Source organism: Danio rerio, chromosome 8 (assembly GCF_052040795.2).
Source record: "Danio rerio strain M-AB ecotype USA chromosome 8, GRCz13ab, whole genome shotgun sequence".
NCBI lineage: Eukaryota > Metazoa > Chordata > Actinopteri > Cypriniformes > Danionidae > Danio > Danio rerio.
The window spans coordinates 9,449,892-9,471,821 of NC_141028.1; the positions used below are offsets into that span (position 1 = coordinate 9,449,892).

The window sequence follows — 21,930 nt, forward strand, 5'->3', positions numbered from 1 at the left end:
AGGGTAACAATAACAACATCATGCAAATTTGTTACAAAGAGTGTTTATGAGTTTTACAGTGAAGTAAAGCATCAAATAAGTACATACAAGAGAAAAAAAACCCAGGAATATTCAAAAATCGATCCATCATTAACCATATATGGTTCGCCCCGCCCTGGATCGTGTGTCTGGTCCTGAAAGGTGTGTGCGGGTCTGTATGAAATACCGCGAACACAGGCCTTGTTTGAGCCTGAAGGCGGATCAATTGCTGTCTGTGGTGGTTAAAGAAACGAACGCAATTAACGTAGGGGTGGACGGTGCATGCCTTTTGAAGGCTTTAAGTTTTTGTATTAATCAAATATATCGACAGTCATAATATCGACTGAAGATCTCCAAGTTCTTAAATCACGTCCGTTGTGTGTTCATCAGCTCCTCGTGGTGCGCAATGTGGACCACGGCGCTTTTAGCCATTGTTGTTTGTTCTGTGAGTAGCGATAAAAACCTGGAGGACAAGGGCCGCCTGGAGCTGCAGCGGGTCCGGGAACTGTCGCAGCAGCCGCGGTATGGCGCCTGTTGGTCTCGAGCTCTGGAGAAAATACAAACAAGCTGTAAGGAGTTCAGTGATGATGTGCAGAGCAAGATCGCCTTGTCCTTCACACACTGCCACCTGCAAAGGTCAATTCAATATTTTACTCCAGATTCTGAAATCAAAACTATTTTCTGCCACATACAGCATTATGGTTGATAATTATTACTAAATAAATTATATATCATTTTTATAGAATTATAATTATTTAAAATTAAATGTACAAGTCTAAAACAATTTAGCATTTCTATATTGTTTATTAATCATTTGATAACTGTCATTCTATATCATTCAGCTGTGCAATAACTGTATCTTTTTATCCATCTGTCTGTCTCGCTGTCTATCTGACTAGCTATCTGTCTATTTGTTTATCCATCCATTTATCTTTTATCCGTCTGTGACTCTGTCAATTTGTCAACTAACTTCGTCCATCCATCTTTCTCTGTCTGTCAATTATCGTTCCATCTCTATTCGTTTATCCGTCCATTAGTTTTTTGTCTGTCCATCCATCCATCCATCCATCCATCCATCCATCTTTCTGTCTCTTTTTATCCGTCCATCCGGTGTAGCTATTTGTTTGTCTATCCATTGTTTTTTTTCTATCCAACTGTCTATCTGTCAACTATGTCTATTTTTTGTTTGACTCTATCTATCTATCTATCTATCTATCTATCTATCTATCTATCTATCTATCTATCTATCTATCTATCTATCTATCTATCTATCTGTCTGTCTGTCTGTCTGTCTGTCTGTCTGTCTGTCTGTCTGTCTGTCTGTCTGTCTGTTTATCTTTTTTCCATCTATCCAACTGTCTATCTGTCAACTATGTCTATTTGTCTGTCTGTCCATCCATCCATCCATCCATCCATCCATCCATCCATCCTTCTAGCTATCTGTTTATTCATTTATCTATTCATTTATTTTTTATCTATCTATCTATCTATCTATCTATCTATCTATCTATCTATCTATCTATCTATCTATCTATCTATCTATCTATCTATCTGTCTATCAGTCTGTCTGTCTGTCTGTCTGTCTGTCTATCTTTGTATCTATACATCTGTCTAGCTATGTGTCTATTCGTTTATCCATCTATTTATTTTTTATTCGTGTGTCCATGTCATTCTTCATCTAACTATGTTCATTCATCCATCCATCCATCCATCCATCCATCCATCCATCCATCCATCCATCCATCCATCTGTCTGTCTATCTTTCTATCCACACATCTATCTTGCCATGTCTGTCTAGCTATCTTCTTTGTTCATCTATTAATTCATTTCTTCTATCTGTTCACCTGTCTATTTGACCATTATGTCCCTCCATCCAATCATCGCAAATTAAGCGTTTTATTTTTAATATCACTATTTTCATATAAAATGTATTAATCAGAGATTTCCCTGCTCTTTATGACTATATCAGAACAAACAAATCATACAAACCATATGTTTTAACTTTCTCTTGTAGAAAATATAATAATTTTTTTTTCATTTCTCATTAGAGTTATTCTTGATTCTCTAGTGGTATGTTGTGTATGCTTTGCCTAAAGAGATGTTAAATCATTTACCTTACAGTCATTCTTTACCATATATATTTTTATATTCTATACTATATTTTGTATGCTCTGTCAAATTATATGCTAACCCAATCTGGCCTTTGAAGTGATGTGTTTTGCATACTAATGAGGCATTTTGCAGAAAGGGCTATCTCGGACAAGAAATGTGCAGCCGAAACTAAAAATAACATGTCTCTCGCTTCTGATTTCCTGTGTAACCATTTATGAAAACATATTGGAGCCTATGGAGGTCTCTAAGCATGTGCATTTAACTGGTCCAGTTCTTCTGTGCAGAAAAGAGGAACTAGAGATGGTGCAGACAAGCTGACAGAGACAACCCGCCTTCTCCTTCTTCTGTGTATATAAACTGGATCTGTAGTCCTATGAAAACACTCAGAGCGCCTGGTGTGTTCTCTTGGATGGCATTGTACAACCAATAGGACACATTTGTGCGACCCAGGGCCCTAATCAAATTATTCATTTGTACTTAATAAATTACTAATATTATTGATATTGATCTCCGCCTCCTGAGTTTGTATTGAACACGCATGGAATTGATTATAAATTCCAACACTCTCTCTAATCATTGTTTCCAGGTCCGGTCGTAGTTTCCCAGAATGCACAGAAGACAGTGATGTCAAAACCTGCACCCAAGACATGGACCCTGTGGCCTTCAACACCTACACCGAGTTTTTCACCCATGCCCACAGCATATGCCATTATTTGCAGAGCGAGCGCTGGCAGCAACGAGCCCAGAGCACCATTCACAGGTTGAAAAAGCTCCCTAGATGCTGATTTCGAATGTGAAGGGTAGTTATGTGCATAAAATATTAATGTGAGCCGATGTTCATCTGGGTTTTAGGTTGACTGAGAGTTCAGCGGGTGTAGCGGAGCAGTTGGCGTCCACCCAGCGGATGGCAGAGGATCTGGTTGTGGCCCAAAGTGCTGCGCTGAAATCCCAGGAGAGCATCCTTCGCAATGGAGAGGAGCTCAAGAGCACCCTGCAGGACTCGACTCAAGGTTTGATTGCTGTCTAAATGAGATGATTATTCAGAAAGGCGGCAACACCAGAGCTCCTAAAGTATAAATTTATTAACTTTATCAGAAAGCCTGTGACGTTTTAAGCACACCGGTTCAGACAATATTGATCACAGCATGCTACTCTTTTATACACCTCTGGATCACGTGATTTCACACATAGGGCCCTATCGTACACCTGGCGCAGTGTGGCCAAGGCGCGACGCAATTGTTGTTTGCTAGTTTCAGCTTGGCGCAAGAGTCATTTTGATGTTTTACGCCACGGAGTTTAAATAGCAAATTGCATGTGCTCATTTGTGTGCCCATAGGCGTTCTGGTTTAAAAAGGAAGGTGTGTTGAGGCGCATTGCTGGTGCGTTGCTATTTTGAGAAACTATAATAGATTTTTTTAATAGACCAGAACAAAACCGGTCTATTGTCCAGCGCAGAGCGCGTTAGTTGGGCGCCTCGCTTACAAATTGCTTAATACACACAAAATGTAGAGCAATAGGCAAATATCTTCACATATGAAAAATAAATAAAATATTAAGGATATATATAGGATATAATAAGGATACATGTATGATATAAATATAAACGATTAAAATATTACAAAAATATTATTTTCTAGCCTACGTAAATATGAAAATCATACTTTCATGCCTTCATCATCTCGGGGGCTTTTTCAGTTTATTCTTGACAATTTGCTTTTGTATAATGTTATCATTATTAGCAGTATTATTTATTATATCCATATTTATATTTGTTTTATTAAAAACAAGCTTAGATTTGTCCACCTGTCAGGTTTTAGAGCATATGGGGCACAGCATGTGTATTTGGATATAATTCAGGTTTTTGAACACACTTTGTTATTATTGTTCATTTATTCGTTTGCTGGAAATTAGAACTGAATTTAGAAACAGTTTTGAAACAAATGTTTGCGCTTAACAAAAGAAATTAATTATTTATAGGCTAATTGATGTCTGTGCGTACAAGGTTTCCCTATCCACGAGAGCGAAAGTGAAAGCAGATAATGATGAGGCCTTATCTCTCATTCTTGCACTGCAGATGCTCTGTTTATCTGTTTCCTTGCTAGTGAAACGCTCAGTTTTTCCACTTTTTTACAAAGTCGTCATGTAAATAGCAAATGCGGTATGGCGTGACGCAACTGGCTCTTAAAGGGAATGATAGATGAGACTTTCATTGGTTTATTCTCAAAACACACTTTTAACTCATTAAGAGAATAAGCTCATCTCTTTTAGACCATGCGCCACGGCGCAAAGCGGATTTTTAAGTCCCTATATTAGCAAAAATGGATTCTAGTGGACACACCCTGAATGCTTTTGCGCCCTGCGCTTTGAACTTTGTGCTTGGATCGACAAAATAAACTATTGAATTGAACACAACACACTTGCATGTTCATAAAGAAAATACAGAAAAACAATACAATCACAAATCATTTATACTAAACCCTAAATTAAGAAAAAAAACAACATAAAACCAAACCAAATAACTTTACCCAAACACATCTAATTAAACATAAAAGGAATGGACGCATATCAAACTCCTCATTAAATCCTCTTGAACACAACATATCTAAAGTAAAAATCCAAAAGGATTCACGTTGGAAAGGCAATTTATCAAAATGTCTAAGTGAGAAGCAACTATGTGAACCTGGTTGGGCTGAACAATATATTGTTCAAACATTGATGTCGTAATGTGTGTATCTGCAATAGTCACATCGCAGAAATTGATTATTTATTAAAGATTAAAAGATATAAAAAGATACAAATAATTTAACAACAATGTCCATGTATATTGTTAATTTGATTGCTAATTTTTTGTGTTTAAATATTTTACTTTGTTTCCAAATTGGGATATTTCAAATCATTTGGTGAAATTATATTCCTATTGCAATATATCTCATCAAAGAAAAATATCGCAATTTTTTTTCAATATTGTGCAGCCCTAGAACCTGGCCCACAAAAACCAGTATTAAAATCTGTATTAAATCAAAATTTGCATTGCTTACTTTTCTATTATTTTGTAATCTCACTATTTTTATCACATTATGTTTTTTGAGTTATTGATCGGTGTTACGAACCCCAGTTTTTTAAGGCTCGCCTAGGGAAGGGGTTAGCAACATAAAAGGACACAGAAACCAGAAATACAATTCTCTATTTATTTAGAGACTAGAATATAGGTGTCCTAATTAATTAAGGTGGCAAATAAAATATAAATCATTAATTAAACAATAACCAAGTCAAAGCAATTGCTTTAACAAACAAACAAAAACATATATTATAAAGAAAATATTGATAGAGAACATAGATCAAAGAATCGGCACAACACCAGCGTGGCTCCTCAGCAGCAGCTGTACAAGACGCGCACAGAAGTTCGGACCTTCATCAGGGCAAGATACGGAGAGATTCTCAGCAAGTACGGGTCATACTCTCCAAAGAGAGACAAGATCGGGAGGATCAGTCAGACGCGCTGGAAATTAAGAGCCACAACGACACACACTCAGCTTCCGCTTATAAAGGCGACAAGCTGAATTAGCGGCAGGTGCAAGGCGGAGCCAGCCTCAAATAAAAGAAATTGCAATTAATAAAACAATCTCCACCACAACACAAAAATCACAAAGAGAATAATAATAATAATAATATAGAAGGAAGGCTAAATAAAGAATAAACCGTGACTATCGGATCCGCAAAAAAAGGGGGAGGTGTAATTTGTCAATCAAGAACGGTACTGCAAGAACCTTCTTGGTTTGAACAAACATAACTTGTACAGAACCTGTAATTTTAATCAAAATAAAATCAAGAAATAAAGAGCTAAATCTTTAAAAAAAATATTCAATAATGTGAAAAATTATTTGCAAATTACTTTGTATTGGTTTGACGTATCATAAATCTCACAGTTTGATATGCATTATGATTTTTGAGTCATAGATTGAACCATTTTTCAGATCAGCAAAGAAGGGAAAGAGACTAATGTCATTTCCTTTCCATTAATTACAAAAACGGTACTGCAAGAAGCTTTTGGTTTTAACAAACAGAACTAAGAACCTGTAAGTTAAATAAAACAATATTGAAATAAAAAGCTGAATAATTAAAAAATAAATATTCAGTACTGTGAAAAACTCTTTGCTAGTGTTGCTGATAATGCTAAATGTGTCAATTTAACAGTATAGTCTTGTATAACAAATCATGTTTATGTTTTAGTCTTACGTTCAATTGATGATTTAATGACTCACTCATAAAAACTTCATGTTTTATTACTAGAGGTATCATTTTTGAAAAATTATTCAGTGACATATTTTCAATGGCTTATTATCACCATCTACTGGTTAAACAATGTAACTGCCACAATTTTTATTTTGAGCATTGATTGTATATTCTGTGCTTCTGAATGGCTGTATTTAAATTTCTGTCCTGTTGCGTCTGGTGCAAACAACCAAATTGCTTCATCACTGTAAATCTCATAATGTAGTGTGGTGTTAGGAGACAGGGTTACAATATAACCTGCTCACCTAATGTTTATTTTCGTAATATTTATATTAGTTGCTTATTAATAACTACCTCATGTGGAACTCTGAATCTGCGTCTCATTTCGGAGTCTGCTACTGTCCACTGGAGGTCGCATTTTAGTCACGAGCGCATGCTTTGAGAGACTTCATGACTGAATGAATGAAAAACGCTGTTTTACAACAAGGCAACCTGAAGTGCTGAAATATAATTGGCTAAACTGGCATTGGGCAGGTTAAAGGAACCAAAACAAAAACATGTTCACATGCAAGAATGTTCACTTAGCATGTTTCTTAAATATCTGCAAACATATTATGGTATTTTTATGCTTTAGAAGAGTCAGAAACTTTCATTCAGCACCTTGAACTGAAAGTACTATCTGCATTGCCAGTGTGAAACGCGCCGTTAGTTTAATGCGAGTGAAAGATGAGAGGAGGAGTGCAAGAATGAACCCCGCCCCCTACTTAATATTACATTTCAGTTGGAAATATGTCTTCATACTGGAATAAAAGTCTGCAGCAATTTCTGATTCACTCAGACTTTAAGTTGCACATGTATATTTGCAGGAAAAGCCATAAAGACATTGTATAAATCAAAATTGTACATTTGTATTTTATGCCAAACATCATTAGAATAATAAGATCACGTCCCATGAAGACATTTTGTAGATTTTCTACCATAACTATGTCAAAACTGATTTTTTTTATTAGTAATATTCATTGCTAAGTATTTAATTTGGACATTTTAAAGGTGATTTTTTTTTTTAAACCCCTAATATTTCAAAATTTTAATTGCAGCTTAATTTTGTCCTACCTGAACAAATTATACATCAATTAATAACTTAATTATTGAAAGAATAAATCTCAATTACAAATAATTGACCGCATATGCTAATTATAGTGTGATGTGTGGTTTAGAATCACCAACAATGAAAGTCATCATGAAATCAAGTTAGACGTTTCCTAATTTTATTTCTAGAATCTGATTCATTCACGGAATGAGTGTTGTGATTGCAATGTGTAATATCAACAACACTGGTCCTCCCTCTAATGACATCCCTTCTCCGATGTTTACTGGTGCAATGGAGGAGTGATCAAGCTTTCGTTCACAGGATGTAAACCAATGGCAAATTGCAATCATCTAATCAATTCTTTATAAAATCATTAAATCCTGCCCTACATATGTTCTTGTTTAGAAGCTTAATTTGGAGGAGTGGCCAGCCCAGTCACCAGGTACAGACATTATTGAGCATGTCTGGGTTAAGAAAGAGGAGAGGGCATTGAAGACGAATCCAAAGAATCTTGATGAACTCTGGGAGTCCTGTACTTTCTTTGCCATTCCAGAGGATTTTATTAATAAGTGATTTGAGTCATTGCACAGATGTATGAGAATTTATTTTGGACAATTTTAAAGGCAATTTTTCCTCAATATTTAGATTTTTAAACCCTTAAAATTCCATATTTTTTCAAATTGCAGCCAAACTTTGTCCTATCCAAACAAACCATATATAAATGGACATCTTATTTATTGAAAGTATAAAACTAAATTACAAATAATTGACCACATATGCTAATTCTAGTGTGATGTGGTTTAGAATCACCAACAGTGGAAGTCATCATGAAATCAAAATAGACGATTCCTGTTTTTATTTTTAGAATCTAATTCATTCACACGATGACTGTTGTGATTGTAATGTGTAATTGAAACAACTCTAGTCCTCTCTCTTGCATGACATCACTTCTTTGATGTTTACTGGTGCAATGGAGGCGGGATCAAGCTGTCATTCACAGGATGTCCACCAATGGCAAACTACAATCATCCAATCTATTCTTTATAATTGATTGAATCCTTAAATCCCACGCTACATATGTTCTTGTTTGATAAGCTTAATTTGGATATACTCTGTGTCACAGTAGAGATTCTGCTTTTAGGTGTAAAAGAGGTATTTTTTATAAAGAAGACTTAAAAACAAAACAACTTTTAAAGCATAACACCATTGTGATCATCTGGAAAATGTGTAAAGGGAGTTTAAAAATGCTGTAGAAATGTTGAAGTTCTGGCCCATTCAAGCCTAACTTTATTCATTTTTTTATTTTTATTTATTCATTTATTTTTATTTATTTATTTGCATTTTTTATATTTATATGTTTATTTTTATTAGTTTATTTTTATTAGTATGTATATTTTTATTTATTTGTTTATTTTAGTTATATTTATTTATTTTTATGTAATGGTTGATAATTATAACTAAATAAATAATAATAATAAAAAAAGAATATATATATATATATATATATATATATATATATATATATATATATATATATATCTTTTTTATTATTATTTATTTAGTATATATTATAATTAACGTATATATTATGATTCTTTAAATATACAATTCTAAAGCAATTGAATGTGTTGAACAATAAATTTACATTAATTCATTTCAAAATGAATTGCAACATTAAAATGTGCAGAAATTAAAAACGTTTTGGGGATTTAAGATTGTATTTAACAGTGTTGTTGCATTATTTGTGTTTGTTTAATGATTTATTTTGCTGATGGACAAAGGGATTAGTAAAATGTTTTTGGGTGTAACAGCTGTTTGCAACTGCCGCCAGCGGGCAGAAAGGGACTAGATGCGAACAAACAGAAATATACAGTAGCTGTAAATACCCTGCTACTTGTAAATAAAGATGAAATAATGAAACGAAGCATTTTAATTCTTTCATAAATCATTAAACTTTTAAGAATCGTTAAAACTAAAGAAATAAAAGACAACTAAAATGAAAGTGCAAGCAAAAATAAATACGTTGTACGTACATGTACGTTTACATTTACATTTTCTTTGGTGATATTTATTTTACTTTTTTCATTTTATGGCTTAATTACTGTACATAAATAATAAATCAATAACTAAATAGGCCTAATTTATTTAGAGACATTACCAGCGAAACACAGAGAAACGGTCCGTCTCATGGTCTAAAGGGCTCTAAAGTTGAATGCACTTATACAGGGATAGATAGATAGATAGATTGATTGATTGATTGATTGATAGATTGATAGATAGATAAATGTATTATCAAATTTATTAGCCAATTATTCATTGTTATCAATATATCATGTCATTTAGATTTCAAAATCCTCTTCATTGTTTGAATTTTTTGATTTATTATTTATTCAATTCTACTATGACAGTTTCTACAACGAGTCACATTTATTCTGCTAATAATTCTCTGCTTACCACTTTACATGGAGACTCAATTCAAGCTGTTTTGTGGATGATTTGAGTTTTACAAAATTGTCTTATTTTTAGCTTTCAGTACACACGAAGCAATCAATGCAAATCAGACTGAAGTATGTTCTTGACCTCGACGCCTTGATTTGTTGTTTTTTTTACCTCCTCCTTTCCACATGTGCTTGAATGTTTCAGGACTGCGAGATGTATTTGCGGAGATGAGGCATTCCGCACAGGAGCAGCAGGTGGCATTTGCGGAAATCTTCAATCGTGTGGCCTTCCTGCAGAGTTTCATCATGTCTGAGACGCACACTTTCAGTTCCCTGTTTTACAACGCTCTGGGCTTCAGTGCTTCATTCCTGCTGACCTCTGTGCGCCGTACTGCTGGAGCCAGGCGAGTATGAACGAATAAGCAATATATCGACTTATCGCACAAGACATGGACATGAGCTCAATCAATTTTGGTGATGCAATATATATTGCCTAAACATTAAAAACCAATTCTAGCAATATATTAGTTGATTGTGCAACATCTTTATCTCTACTGGAGCAGTCAGTAGGGTTCATAAACACTATAGTATTTACTATAAATGACTATAGTATGTTTTCATGTGGGTGCCTGATGACTAGAAAATAGTTCTGGTTGCAGATATCGCAGCCTTTGTTGGTTTTTATCTTGCACTTTTTTGTTAACGTTTATTATAATTTATTTACGATATGCGTTTTCACATTCCGATTCAAATGCCTGATTATTAAACTCTTAAAATGACTCTAATTAAATGAAATATTCTTAAGAATAAAATATGTTTTGTATGTAAGACTGTACTTCCGTTGTGATGATATTATATTGTCATTCTGGCATTATACAATACCTAACAAAAGTCTTGTCGTCAATCTCAGTTGTAAGAGCACCAAATAATAACCTGACTTCTAGTTGATCATTTGGAAAAGTGGCAGAAGGTAGATTTTTCAGATGAATCATCTGTTGAACTACATCCCAATCATCACAAATACAGCAAAAGACCTGCTGGAACCCACAATTCTCATAGAAATCAGTCAAGTTTGGTGAACGAAAAATAATGGTTTGGGTTACAATCAGTATGGGGTCTACGAGAAATCTGCAGAGTAGATGGCAACATCGACTGCCTGAAGAATCAATAATTTGTGCTACCCATTACATTGCAAACCACAGGAGAGGGCAAATTCTTCAGCAGGATAGCGCTCCTCATACTGCAGCCTCCACATCAAAGTTCCTGAAATCAAAGAAGGACAAGGTGCTCTAGGATTGCCCAGTCCATCACCCGACATGAACATTATTGAGAATGTCTAGGGTAAGATGGAGGTGGAGGCATTTAAGATGAATACAAAGAGTCTTGATGAACTCTGGGAGTCCTGCAAGAACGCTTTCTTTGCCATTCCAGATGACTTTATTAATAAGTGATTTGAGTCATTGCAGAGATGTGTGGATGCAGTCCTCCAAGCTCATGGTAGTCATATACAATATTCATTATTTTTCCACTGCAGCATGACTTTAAATTCTATACTGTACCGGCAAAACTACTCTGATCTTCTTTATGTTGGTGTTTTTAGTTTATTTTGTTCGTATACCTTTTTTATTAAGATCTACTTAACTATGTCTATTTTAGTGCTTCTTAGTTATGCTTAGTTCATTGTATATTTGTTTTGTGTTGTGTTTTAGGGTAACAATTTTAACAACTGTCAAGGGACAACGGATGAAAAATTCTGGTGTATTTGCAGCAATGCTAATTAGTGTACACCGTCCCTGCCAAATAAACAAATAAAATAAATAAGTAATTAATAGTACATTGTACATTATTTTGACCCCTTTTATTAAATAACTCGCATGCTGACATTGATGCATCTTGTTTCATTTTAGATTCTTCCTTTTTGGGCTCGTGGCTTTGAATATCTACCTTGAAAGGCTGATCTGTAAGACTGTAATGGAAAATGAGGAGCATGGTTTTCAACAGATGGTAAGACTGCTGCAGTAATCAGGGTCTGTACGGAAATGCTGGAAATCCTTGAAAATGCTTGAATTTTAATTTGGGGTTTTCAAGGATTGAAAAGTGCTTAGATTTTGGATAAAGTGCTTAAATTTCCTAATGTAATTGTGTTTTCATATTAATTTTTCTTACTAAATCAGAACTTTTAAAATATTATTAAAATTTTTTTGCTTTTGCATTAAAATTCTATAGTCTATGTATATGCTTTTTTAAATTCGCACTCTTTGATTAAAGCAGTAGGAGATTACCGTTTCAAGAATAAAGAATGCATGAAATTAAGATAAATATAAATTTAAGATTGAATTACTGTCATTTAACCTCAGCTTAAATGTTTCTTCTTCAATGTTCAGCGTTTCATCTAAAGTTTCCTTAGAATACTATACCATGGCTGCATCCGAAACGGCATACTTCCATACTATACAGTACGCTAATGAGAATCAGTATGTGAGCCGAGTAGTATATCTGAATTCATAAATTCGAAAATCAGTATGCAAGAATTACCAAAATGGCCTACTACTTCCGGCGAGATTCTGAAGTGCGCATGTAAAGTGAAGTCCCATGCATGCTGCGCTATCCCATGATGCCCCATGAGAGAGTTCATGAATGGGAGTGAAGCGACGCAACTGACGCGGGTAGGTCACTTGACTATGGCAAAATGGCAGATGTAGTACGTCCGAATCCCTTTCATATTGCTCCCATTTATACTGTATAGAACGTACTTTTCTAACAGCCGAGAAGTTCGTCTAAATCCAAATACTGAGTAGTAGGGGTTTCGAACGCAGCCTATATAAGTATCTAAGTAGGACATGTTCCTGGATTACATTCTAATCAGCCAATCAGAATTAAGGGATACGTTTACAAGTTAAGGCTTGCGGTTAATTTTATGCACTCCTACTTTATTGTTGTCCAACTGTTTTTCCTCTCTGATTTTAGAAAATAATTTTCAGTCATGGTTGGGTTTAGGGCAGGGGTCTCAAACTCGCGGCCCGCGGGCCATTTGCGGCCCTCAGTGCAATATGCGCTCCCCGCTCCGCTGATTCTATCCATACACAGCGGTCACTGGCATTCCCCGCCTGCCGTGTAAACAAAGGGGCGGGGGTGCCGGTGACATCACCACGCACCCCGCCCCTTTGTTAGACGCTGTGACGGGCGGGAAGTGTTAGGAGGGAACTCGCGCCAGCCAGAACCAAGGTAAGCTGTTCCCGCCCCTGCCTGCCACTTAGCTACCTATCTGCAGCCTGCCACCTAGCTACAGCCTGCATCTTATATATATATTATAGGTAGATACAGACTGATGTGACTGGAGTGGGGTGGGGGTGTTTTATTTATACATATATACGCCTTTTTTTTAGGTGAGGGCAGGCACGTGCACACATAGGGCTCAACCTGTGCAGAGCACATGCCCTTTTTAGTCTTGGATAGAAAGTGCCCTTCCAAAATGATCAAAAGTGCCCCCGCGACGCGGCACACCTTCGGTCCCGCCCTTCAGTAGGCGCGCGACAACACCGCTCTTGAGTACGCGCGCGACAACACAGCTGATCAGTACGCGCGCGATAACACCGCTCTTCAGTACGCGCGCATCCACTCTGCAGATCTGCACCAATTTTTCTGATCTGCAATCAGATTTGTGAGAAGAAGCGCTGTCAAGTCTCTGGCAGCAAGGAGTAGGCAAAAGATGCCATGTTCAGAAGAACTGTTCATAATCTTCACTCAATGTTCTATTAATGTTCAGGACACTTCATGTTCAGAAGAAATAATTAAAACTGTTAATAATGACATTTAAGGACTTTTTTTTTTTGTGAAATCCCTTATGCGGCCCAGCCTCACCCAGACTTTGCCTCCTGCGGCCCCCAGGTAAATTGAGTTTGAGACCCCTGGTTTAGGGGAAGGGAATGTGCATGGATTACATATTCAAACAAAAATGATGTTCCAGGATCAATAAAAATGTTAATCCAGGATCGCATTGTACTTGGCAAAATCATGATGTACTTAACTCCTTCTTTCCAAATTTTAAACGAATACTATAATATATAAAATACTATAACAAATGGCATGTATATGTAATAATAATAATAATAATAATAATGATGCATTTTATTTATAATATGCTTTACAAACAAAGCAGAACAATAAAAAAACAGTAAAAATAAGACCACAATAAAATGTAAACGATTCAATACAATTGGATGATAGCAAAAATAATCAAAGTTAAAAGCAACGGTATAAAGGTGAGTCTTGAGAAGTTTCTTAAACAGTCCAGAGAAGCAGCATTCCTAATGCTGATGGGTAGGCCATTCCATAGCTTAGGCGAACTACGAAAAAGCACGACCACCCATAGTCTTTAGTGCGTGGCTGATATGTATGTAAATATGCACATTGCCACACTTTAGAGGTGGGAAGATTTGAAAAAGCATCTGAAAAGTGCTTAAATGTGACTTGAGGTGTAAGATCCCAGAATAATACTGAAGGAATGGTTGATGGTATTTCGAATGTGAACACTTCACATGGGCGGCACGGTGGCTCAGTGGTTAGCACTGTCGCCACACAGCAAGATGGTCACTAGTTCAAGTCCTGGCTGAGCCAGTTGGCATTTCTCTGTAGAGTTTGCATGTTCTCCCTGTGTTGGTGTGGGTTTTCTCTGGGTGCTTTTTCTCTGGGTTTCTCTCACAGTCTAAAGAATAGACTAAATTGGCTATAGTGTATGAGTGTGTATGTGTGAATGTGTGTTTCCCAGTACTGGGTTTTAGCTGGAAGAGCATCCGCCGCGTAAAACTTTTGCCGGAATAATTGGTGGTTCACTCTGCTTTTGCGACCTCTGATAAATGAGGGAATAAACCGAAGGAAAATGAACGCACTTCACATTTAAGCAGAATTGAATTAAAATGAATCTTCATTCTGTCAATCTTTATTTTTTTGAACAGGAGAAAATTGCCTTTTTCGTTGGGCTCCTAAGAAAAGCCATGCTTCTTATTGGCCTCCTCGTTCTGCTGTTCTTCGCTCTTCGCTTTCGCAACATCAGCCGGGAGAGTCTGGAAATACTGAAGGAGCTCAAAGAGACTCGCTCTGATCTGCAGCAGGCCTTGCAAAAAGCAGGTATATCTCCAAAAGAGCAGCTACCTCCATGTTTAATGGCTACCTTTCGGGATTTCTTCTCGATCTTTTACTGTAATTCCTACTAGAATGTCTCTCGGCGTCTGTGGATGAATGGAAGAGGTCCAGACGAAAACAGTGGGAGAGCAGGTGGGAAGAGCAAGAGGACAGTTTGGTTATTCTGCATCCCTCAAGTGTTGTGAATGAAGCCCTGTCGATATTCCCAAAGTCCCAAGATAGTAAGTATTGTTTCTAAAGCCCTGTTTAGATTACCACTGTGGTAGTTTATACAATGTTTGTCTAGATTAAATCTTGATGCGTTGTAGGTACTAATCTATCTATCTATCTATCTATCTATCTATCTATCTATCTATCTATCTATCTATCTATCTATCTGTCTGTCTGTCTGTCTGTCTGTCTGTCTGTCTGTCTGTCTGTCTGTCTGTCTGTCTGTCTGTCTGTCTGTCTGTCTGTCTGTCTGTCTGTCTGTCTGTCTGTCTGTCTGTCTGTCTGTCTGTCTGTCTTATCTACATAAAAAAGGAATGTTAATGTTGTTTACTGTTGCTTTATTTGTTGAACTGAGCTTAAATGGATGCTGATCTTTTGTGTTGTCATCAGACAGACATCAGGAAACACAGAGCAGCTCTGAAACACTAAAGAGACGTCAGCGGCACACATCAGGGTCTCGATTGAGGACGTCCTCCGCCACGGTGTACAGTGTACTGGTGGAGGACACTGAGGTACTGGAGCAGAACTTAGGAATTCATATTTTTATTAATGATTCTTTTCACTAATAAAGCTCTTCATGTATTTAAATTTAAAAATTTCATTTTACCACTTCATATAAAAACATAAACACTTGTTTGAGGAAAAAGAACACATTTTGTATTTGCAATTTTTCCTGATGCGTTTGTAAAGCGGCGCTGCGCAGGACTGCGTGACAGAGAAAAAGGTAGCCTAGTTTCACTCTCCCAATAAATGCTCTGTTTGCACTATTTGATTTCTTAGACTGTAAAATATATGGACGTAGTATCCGTGACGTCACCCATAGGTTTCTAAAGAGCGCAAAAGAAGCCACAAGTAGGCGCGGCCAACCGTCGCCATTTTGTTTTCGCGTCATCACACCCACGGCGGGATACGAAACAAGGGCAAAGAGGCGGAGAGTGAGCGGAGCTTCAGACACCTGCAGACAGTTTGCTTGGACCTGATTCAGACACACTTTACTTTGGGAGAATGCCTAATACTTTATCACCTGTGACTCGTTTGTATTCTGACCACTTGTGCTTGGTTGTACACTATATCAATAAAGTGTTTAGTCTTTTAAAAACACTGCTGTAATACATTGAGCCACTAAACATTGTTCTTATGACGTTTTTCAACAGGAGGAAAACGCAAATTACTTCCAAACACTTCAGATATAGTCTGTGTTAGTTAATGTAAGACTGCTGATGAAATCCAGCATAACACTGTATGACAACGCTTCAGATGACTGATCTAGAGCCTACAGCTAATCAATCTGACAGATTCTGGAGTGCATTACAGCTCTAAATATAAATAAAAACGATAAATGATCTTAAATAAAACAAATACATGTATAGAGATGGTATATAAGTATATAACTTTACTCACATGGGAAACGGAGGCCACGTGAATGGTTTGTGAGCACAATTAAGTGCACTCAGCATGCCAAGCCATCTGATAATTGTAGGAAACAAGTCCAAAAGGCAGTCGACTGTGTAAAGCCACATAAAACAACACAGAAATACGATAAATATGCCGAGTTCAGTGGCTAATCTGCAGGATTCAGCAGAGGTGACGTGACGGCGACCAGTGAGACCTAGCTGTCACTCATGTGGCCACGCCTTTAATTATGCAAACTTAATATAACTTAATATAAAGGAAACGGATGAGTTATAAAAAAATTCACCCCCCTCACAGTTGTCATGAAGGGTGATATTAGCTGTATTTACTAAAATCTTTTTTTGTACCAGGCTGTAAACACCTTTTTTTCTGCTGTAAAGTTGGCCATGCTAACAGTGGGCTCAATTGAAATTTGCTCTGTTTTGGAGCCAGGAGTGGCCAGGGCTAGCGGAATTTCGGATGAATTGCAGTTTTAGTTACTTCCGTATTGGCTTCCTGAGGCAGAGCGGGAGGTTGCCGCTTGTTTGATTTATATGATTGTATCCAAATACTTTATAAATAATATTTCAATCCTCCTCCAGTGTTTATTGTTTTTAGAAAATAACTAAGATCTTTTTTTCAGAGAGGCCTTTGTAAAATGAAAGTTTAATATGGCTGTAAAACAGTTTGATTTATGTATTGTAAATACCTACATTATTCTAGCTTTTGTTTGTTTTATATTGGTTTATTTATTTAATGTGTTTTTATTACATCCGATATTTTTAATTCTTTAAATTATTTCAATATAGCTTAGGCTATTTTATCGAAACATGACACTATTGTTTTGAGTCTACTATAGTAGACACGTCATTTGTAAAGTTTCATGTCTTTCTGTTGTATTTATATTGTGTGTTATCTCCAAAATAAATAAAAACAGAAAACAAAACGCTTGTGGCATCAACAGAGCTGTGAAGCGAGGGCTCTTTTTGCCAGTGCTCACATTCACATACAGGCATCTAAACGCGCACAAACACACCTTTTAAACTTGACAAAAACTCTTGACAACCTTTACTGTCTGCTGTGTCTTTAATATGGTGTAAAGATTATTATGCGTCATTGAAACATCAAGGAGGACGCAGCAAAGAATGTCACTTATAAATTAAAGCTTTATTAGGTCTATTTCATGCAACAGCCTTACATTTAAAAGGGAAACATAAGGGCGATCATAAGTAAATAGACCCGCAGCCTATAAGGCTAGATGCTTTTTTTTCCCCTTATTTATTTATTTGTTTGGTCATGTACTCGTGTGCGATCAGAAAACTAGTGTAATGACGGCATGCCATCTTTACCAGACTCTGTCAAAGTCCGCCTCTCCTTTCACTCCACCCTGAAGCCCCAGCTGGCCCTCTTTGGCCTAAGGTATTCGACAGGCCGAAAAAAAGGCCGGCCGCTGGCCCCAAAAAAGCCCCGCTTTGGCCTGATCAGGCCCTGGAAATCACAGTGGAAATGTGACTGGCCTTGGCTCGCTCGCCTTAGGTGCAATAGTGAAAATGCGGCTATTGTCAGTTTTCTGTTGTTTAACTGCAAGAAATAGAAGATCTATAATTTCAGGTGTTGGTTAGGACAAAAACTCTTTTAATATGATAAATATTCCTTCTGACGTGTGATGTTGCTTTTATTTAAAACACGACTTAAATCAGCCTTTAGGCTCGACTGTCACTGCTGTTGGTGTCAACAATCTGGCACACTGCTCTTGTGTGTGTGTTGAACTGGGAGTGCAATACCTAGTTCAATCACTGTTTGTTAAACTTGCACCTTTAATTGATGGAAAAAATATAATTTTATATAAACATTAATATTTAGTAAAATAACAGATTGTTTAATTGAATATTTTTCCTTATGGACTCAACTTGCACGGCTTGAATTGATGATAATTTCTGTTGATGCAAGTTTGTTTTAGTAAGTTCCATTCCAGAAATATTATTACAAAAAAATTAAATGTTGCACATGAAACATTCATTTTCTTTTCGGCTTAGTCTTTTTATTAATCTGGGGTTACCACAGCGGAATGAACTGCCAACTTATCCAGTATATGTTTTACACAGCGCATGCCGTTCCAGCTGCAACCCATCACTGGGAAACATCCATACACACTCATACACTACAGACAATTTAGTTTATTCACCTAATCCAAATGTTTTTGGACTGTGGTGGAAACCAGAGCACCCGGAGAAAACCTACGCCAACACAGGGAGAACATGCAAACTCCACACAGAAATGCCAACTGACCCAGCCAGGACTCAAAGCAGTGACCTTCTTGCTGTGAGGCAATTGTGGTACCCACTGTGCCACCATGCTGCCTGCAAATGAATAATAATATAAATAAAAATTCTTACTCCTTCTTTGAAGATCCACGACACTTAGATTTATGAAGACGCTTCAGCCATTGTTTTCTCAATAATACAGTTCCATTTCATGCGAAGCAGTTATGCAGATCTGTTGCACATGTGTTGTCCAGCTGTATTTTGATTGCAAATGTGTCTGAATGCTAATGTTTTTCATTGTTTCTTCAACAGCCAAGGTATAGCCTGAGGAGTCGCAAATCTTTGTGTGGTCCTGAAGTGAGCAAAGTGAAGAGCTGATGCAGAATATCTGGAAAAGGTTTGATTTCCATCCTAAGATATAATCAGGAGATTAGCAGCCTAGATGGATGATGAACTTTTAAATTGATCAAACTCTTTTAATTTATTTTCTGTGTATGTACAATAAATATGTCTGTAAATTTGCAGTTTTCCGTATTTTGTGATTTCATGTTTTTATTTCTTATTTTTCTCTATTTATTTCTGCTTTTGAATTACATTATGGGAGCTTGATCTTTCTTCTAACACCTTTTAGTCTTGTAATGTTGGGAAAAAGTGACTTTTAATGACATTTTTAATAGTTTAAAGTGATCTATTGTCTGGGTTGGTGTTGTATATTATGCTACAAAAATAGCATAAAGCTGCCAGTACATTTACAGTTATTTTACAGACTTATTTCTCTACTTATTATGTCTTATAACTTGATTTCAAACTACTAAAATGTCAATAAAAGTCACTTTGTTAAAACTGTAGAGTTTAATTTTTTTTTACATCAAAAGTCAACAGAGCACAGATCAACATCCCATAATGCAATTCACAATCGTAAATAAACTGAAAACACGTGTGAATCACAAAATATGGAAACTGTTCATTAACGGATGTTTTTTACAGCGCAGGTTTTAATATTTAATCATTGTTTTTGTCAGATGTTGTGTTTTTATGTATCCAATAAATTCTAGTGTAACAACTGTTTAAATAAACGTTCTAGTCTTTAAAAACAAAAAAAGATTAATTTATCTGGCTTGATTAACAGTCTTAAAAATCTAAGTCAGCTTTACTGTCAATTTAACCACATGTACAGGACATAAAGAGAATCGAAATTGCATTACTTTCAGACCCTGGGTGCCTAATATATAATATTAATACAAATAGTGAAATTTTAAAAAGAAATTACAACAAATACCATTACACGTAATACAATCTAAAATATAATAATAATAATAATTCCTTTAACTTTAATTCCTTTATTGGGGGGAATCTATTGGGGGGACCGCACACCACACACCAGCTGATTGGTGGAGAGGAGACAGAGTGATGAAGCCAAGTATTATATGGGGATGGTTAGGAGGGCATGATGAAAAGAGTCCAGTGGGCAAATTCGGCTAGGATGGCCGGATTTAACCCCTACTCTTTTTCGAAGGACATCCTGAGATTTTTAATGACCACAGAGAGTCAGGACCTCCGTTTATCTCATCCAAAAGACGGCGCTCACTGAGCAGTATATAATCCTCATCAAGATACTGGGGCATTAGGACCCACACAGACTGCAGGTTGAACGCCCCCTGCTGGCCTCACTAGACCAGGTGCAGCCCTGCTTGGCTTCAGTGAGCGACCATGTGAGAGTTGCAGAGAGCTAGCTACCAGCTATATATGCATGCTCTAAGTAAAAATAAAAATTGTAGACAATACAATTACACTTAAGGGCACATGGCAAGGAGTGCAAACCAGAGTTGTGCAGATGCAAAACAGTATATAGTGCAAAACGTACAAAAAAGAAGTAGAGTGCAAAACAGTGTATATAGTGCAAATATCTTGTAAATATGATAGTGATTTTGAGTATGCTTACAAGGACACCAATAATCCGATTTGAATATGATTAAGTCTATACTCGGATTAAAAGTCTACCATGTAAACAGATTTTTTTAAACTTTTTTTTTTTTACCATTATTATCAATTTAATCCGACTAAAGTCATAATCGGAAAAAAACAAAACAGAAATGTAATTAAGACGTTGAGTATGCCTATTTTAGTTGCATGATTGAAGTGCAGTACAGACATGGAAACGTTGCAATCAAACTATTACCGTCATGTAGGATTTTTGCTGCATTTTGCGATAGGATAGTCCATACACACATGGCTGTTTGACACTATTCTCTGCACCTAATCAATAAAGGACCACAGACACCTTTCACAAAATGCAGAGGTTTTTTTCCATGTGGCGTGAGGTAAATTTCATTAAAACAACAGCAGTTCATACTCGCATCCAATATCTCATTTGTCTTGGGGGACTTGCATGAAATGTTCCTGAATAAAAGTAAAATTGGCAAACTGCAGTTAAAGTCGACAAATAAAAAATTAAACACCCGAAATTACAAGAAACTCCGAAGGAAATGTGAATTACTTGGTGACGCAATGATGTAATCGAATTATGTGCTGTAACATGTAAAACGGGATCAGGAAAGGAACATTTAAAACTTTGAACATGGCATGGTTGTTGGTGCTAGACTGGTCTGAGGATTTCAGAAACTGCTGATCTACTGGGTTTTTCACGCACAACCATCTCTAGGGTTTACAGAGAATGGTCTGAAAAACAGAAAATATCCAGTGAGCGGCAGTTCTGTGGGCGCAAATGCCTTGTTGATGCCAGAGGTCAGAGGAGAATGGCCAGACTGGTTCAAGCTGATAGAAAGGCAACAGTAACTCAAATAAGCACTCGTTACAACCGAGGTCTGCAGAAGAGCATCTCTGAACCCACAACATGGGCTACTGCAGTAGAAAACTACACCAGGTGCCACTTCTGTCAGCTAAGAACAGGAAACTGAGGCTCATTTTGCACAATTTGCACAGGCTCACCAAAATTTGACAATAGAAGATTGAAAAAACATTGCCTGGTCTGATGAGTCTCGATTTCTGCTGTGACATTCGGATGGTTGAG

At 36.6% G+C, this 21,930-nt stretch overlaps 2 protein-coding genes across 2 annotated transcripts in view; one reads left to right on the top strand and one right to left on the bottom strand.

Moving 5' to 3' along the window:
• mecp2 (methyl CpG binding protein 2) overlaps nucleotides 1-11,410 on the bottom strand; it is a 47,852-nt gene extending 36,442 nt beyond the window's left edge. The window contains exon 1 of the mRNA XM_087262840.1: nucleotides 11,284-11,410. The gene's annotated coding sequence lies outside the window, so the exon portion shown is untranslated. The remainder of the gene's footprint in view (nucleotides 1-11,283) is intronic.
• LOC564674 (uncharacterized) lies at nucleotides 204-20,001 on the top strand. The gene is made up of 9 exons (XM_087264266.2): nucleotides 204-654; nucleotides 2,717-2,890; nucleotides 2,983-3,140; nucleotides 10,097-10,295; nucleotides 11,799-11,895; nucleotides 14,847-15,018; nucleotides 15,105-15,254; nucleotides 15,634-15,755; nucleotides 19,212-20,001. Exons 1-9 carry the CDS (start codon nucleotides 425-427, stop codon nucleotides 19,275-19,277), a joined length of 1,368 nt encoding a protein of 455 aa, XP_087120392.1. The 5' UTR covers nucleotides 204-424; the 3' UTR covers nucleotides 19,278-20,001.
• The last annotated feature ends 1,929 nt before the right edge of the window (nucleotides 20,002-21,930 follow it).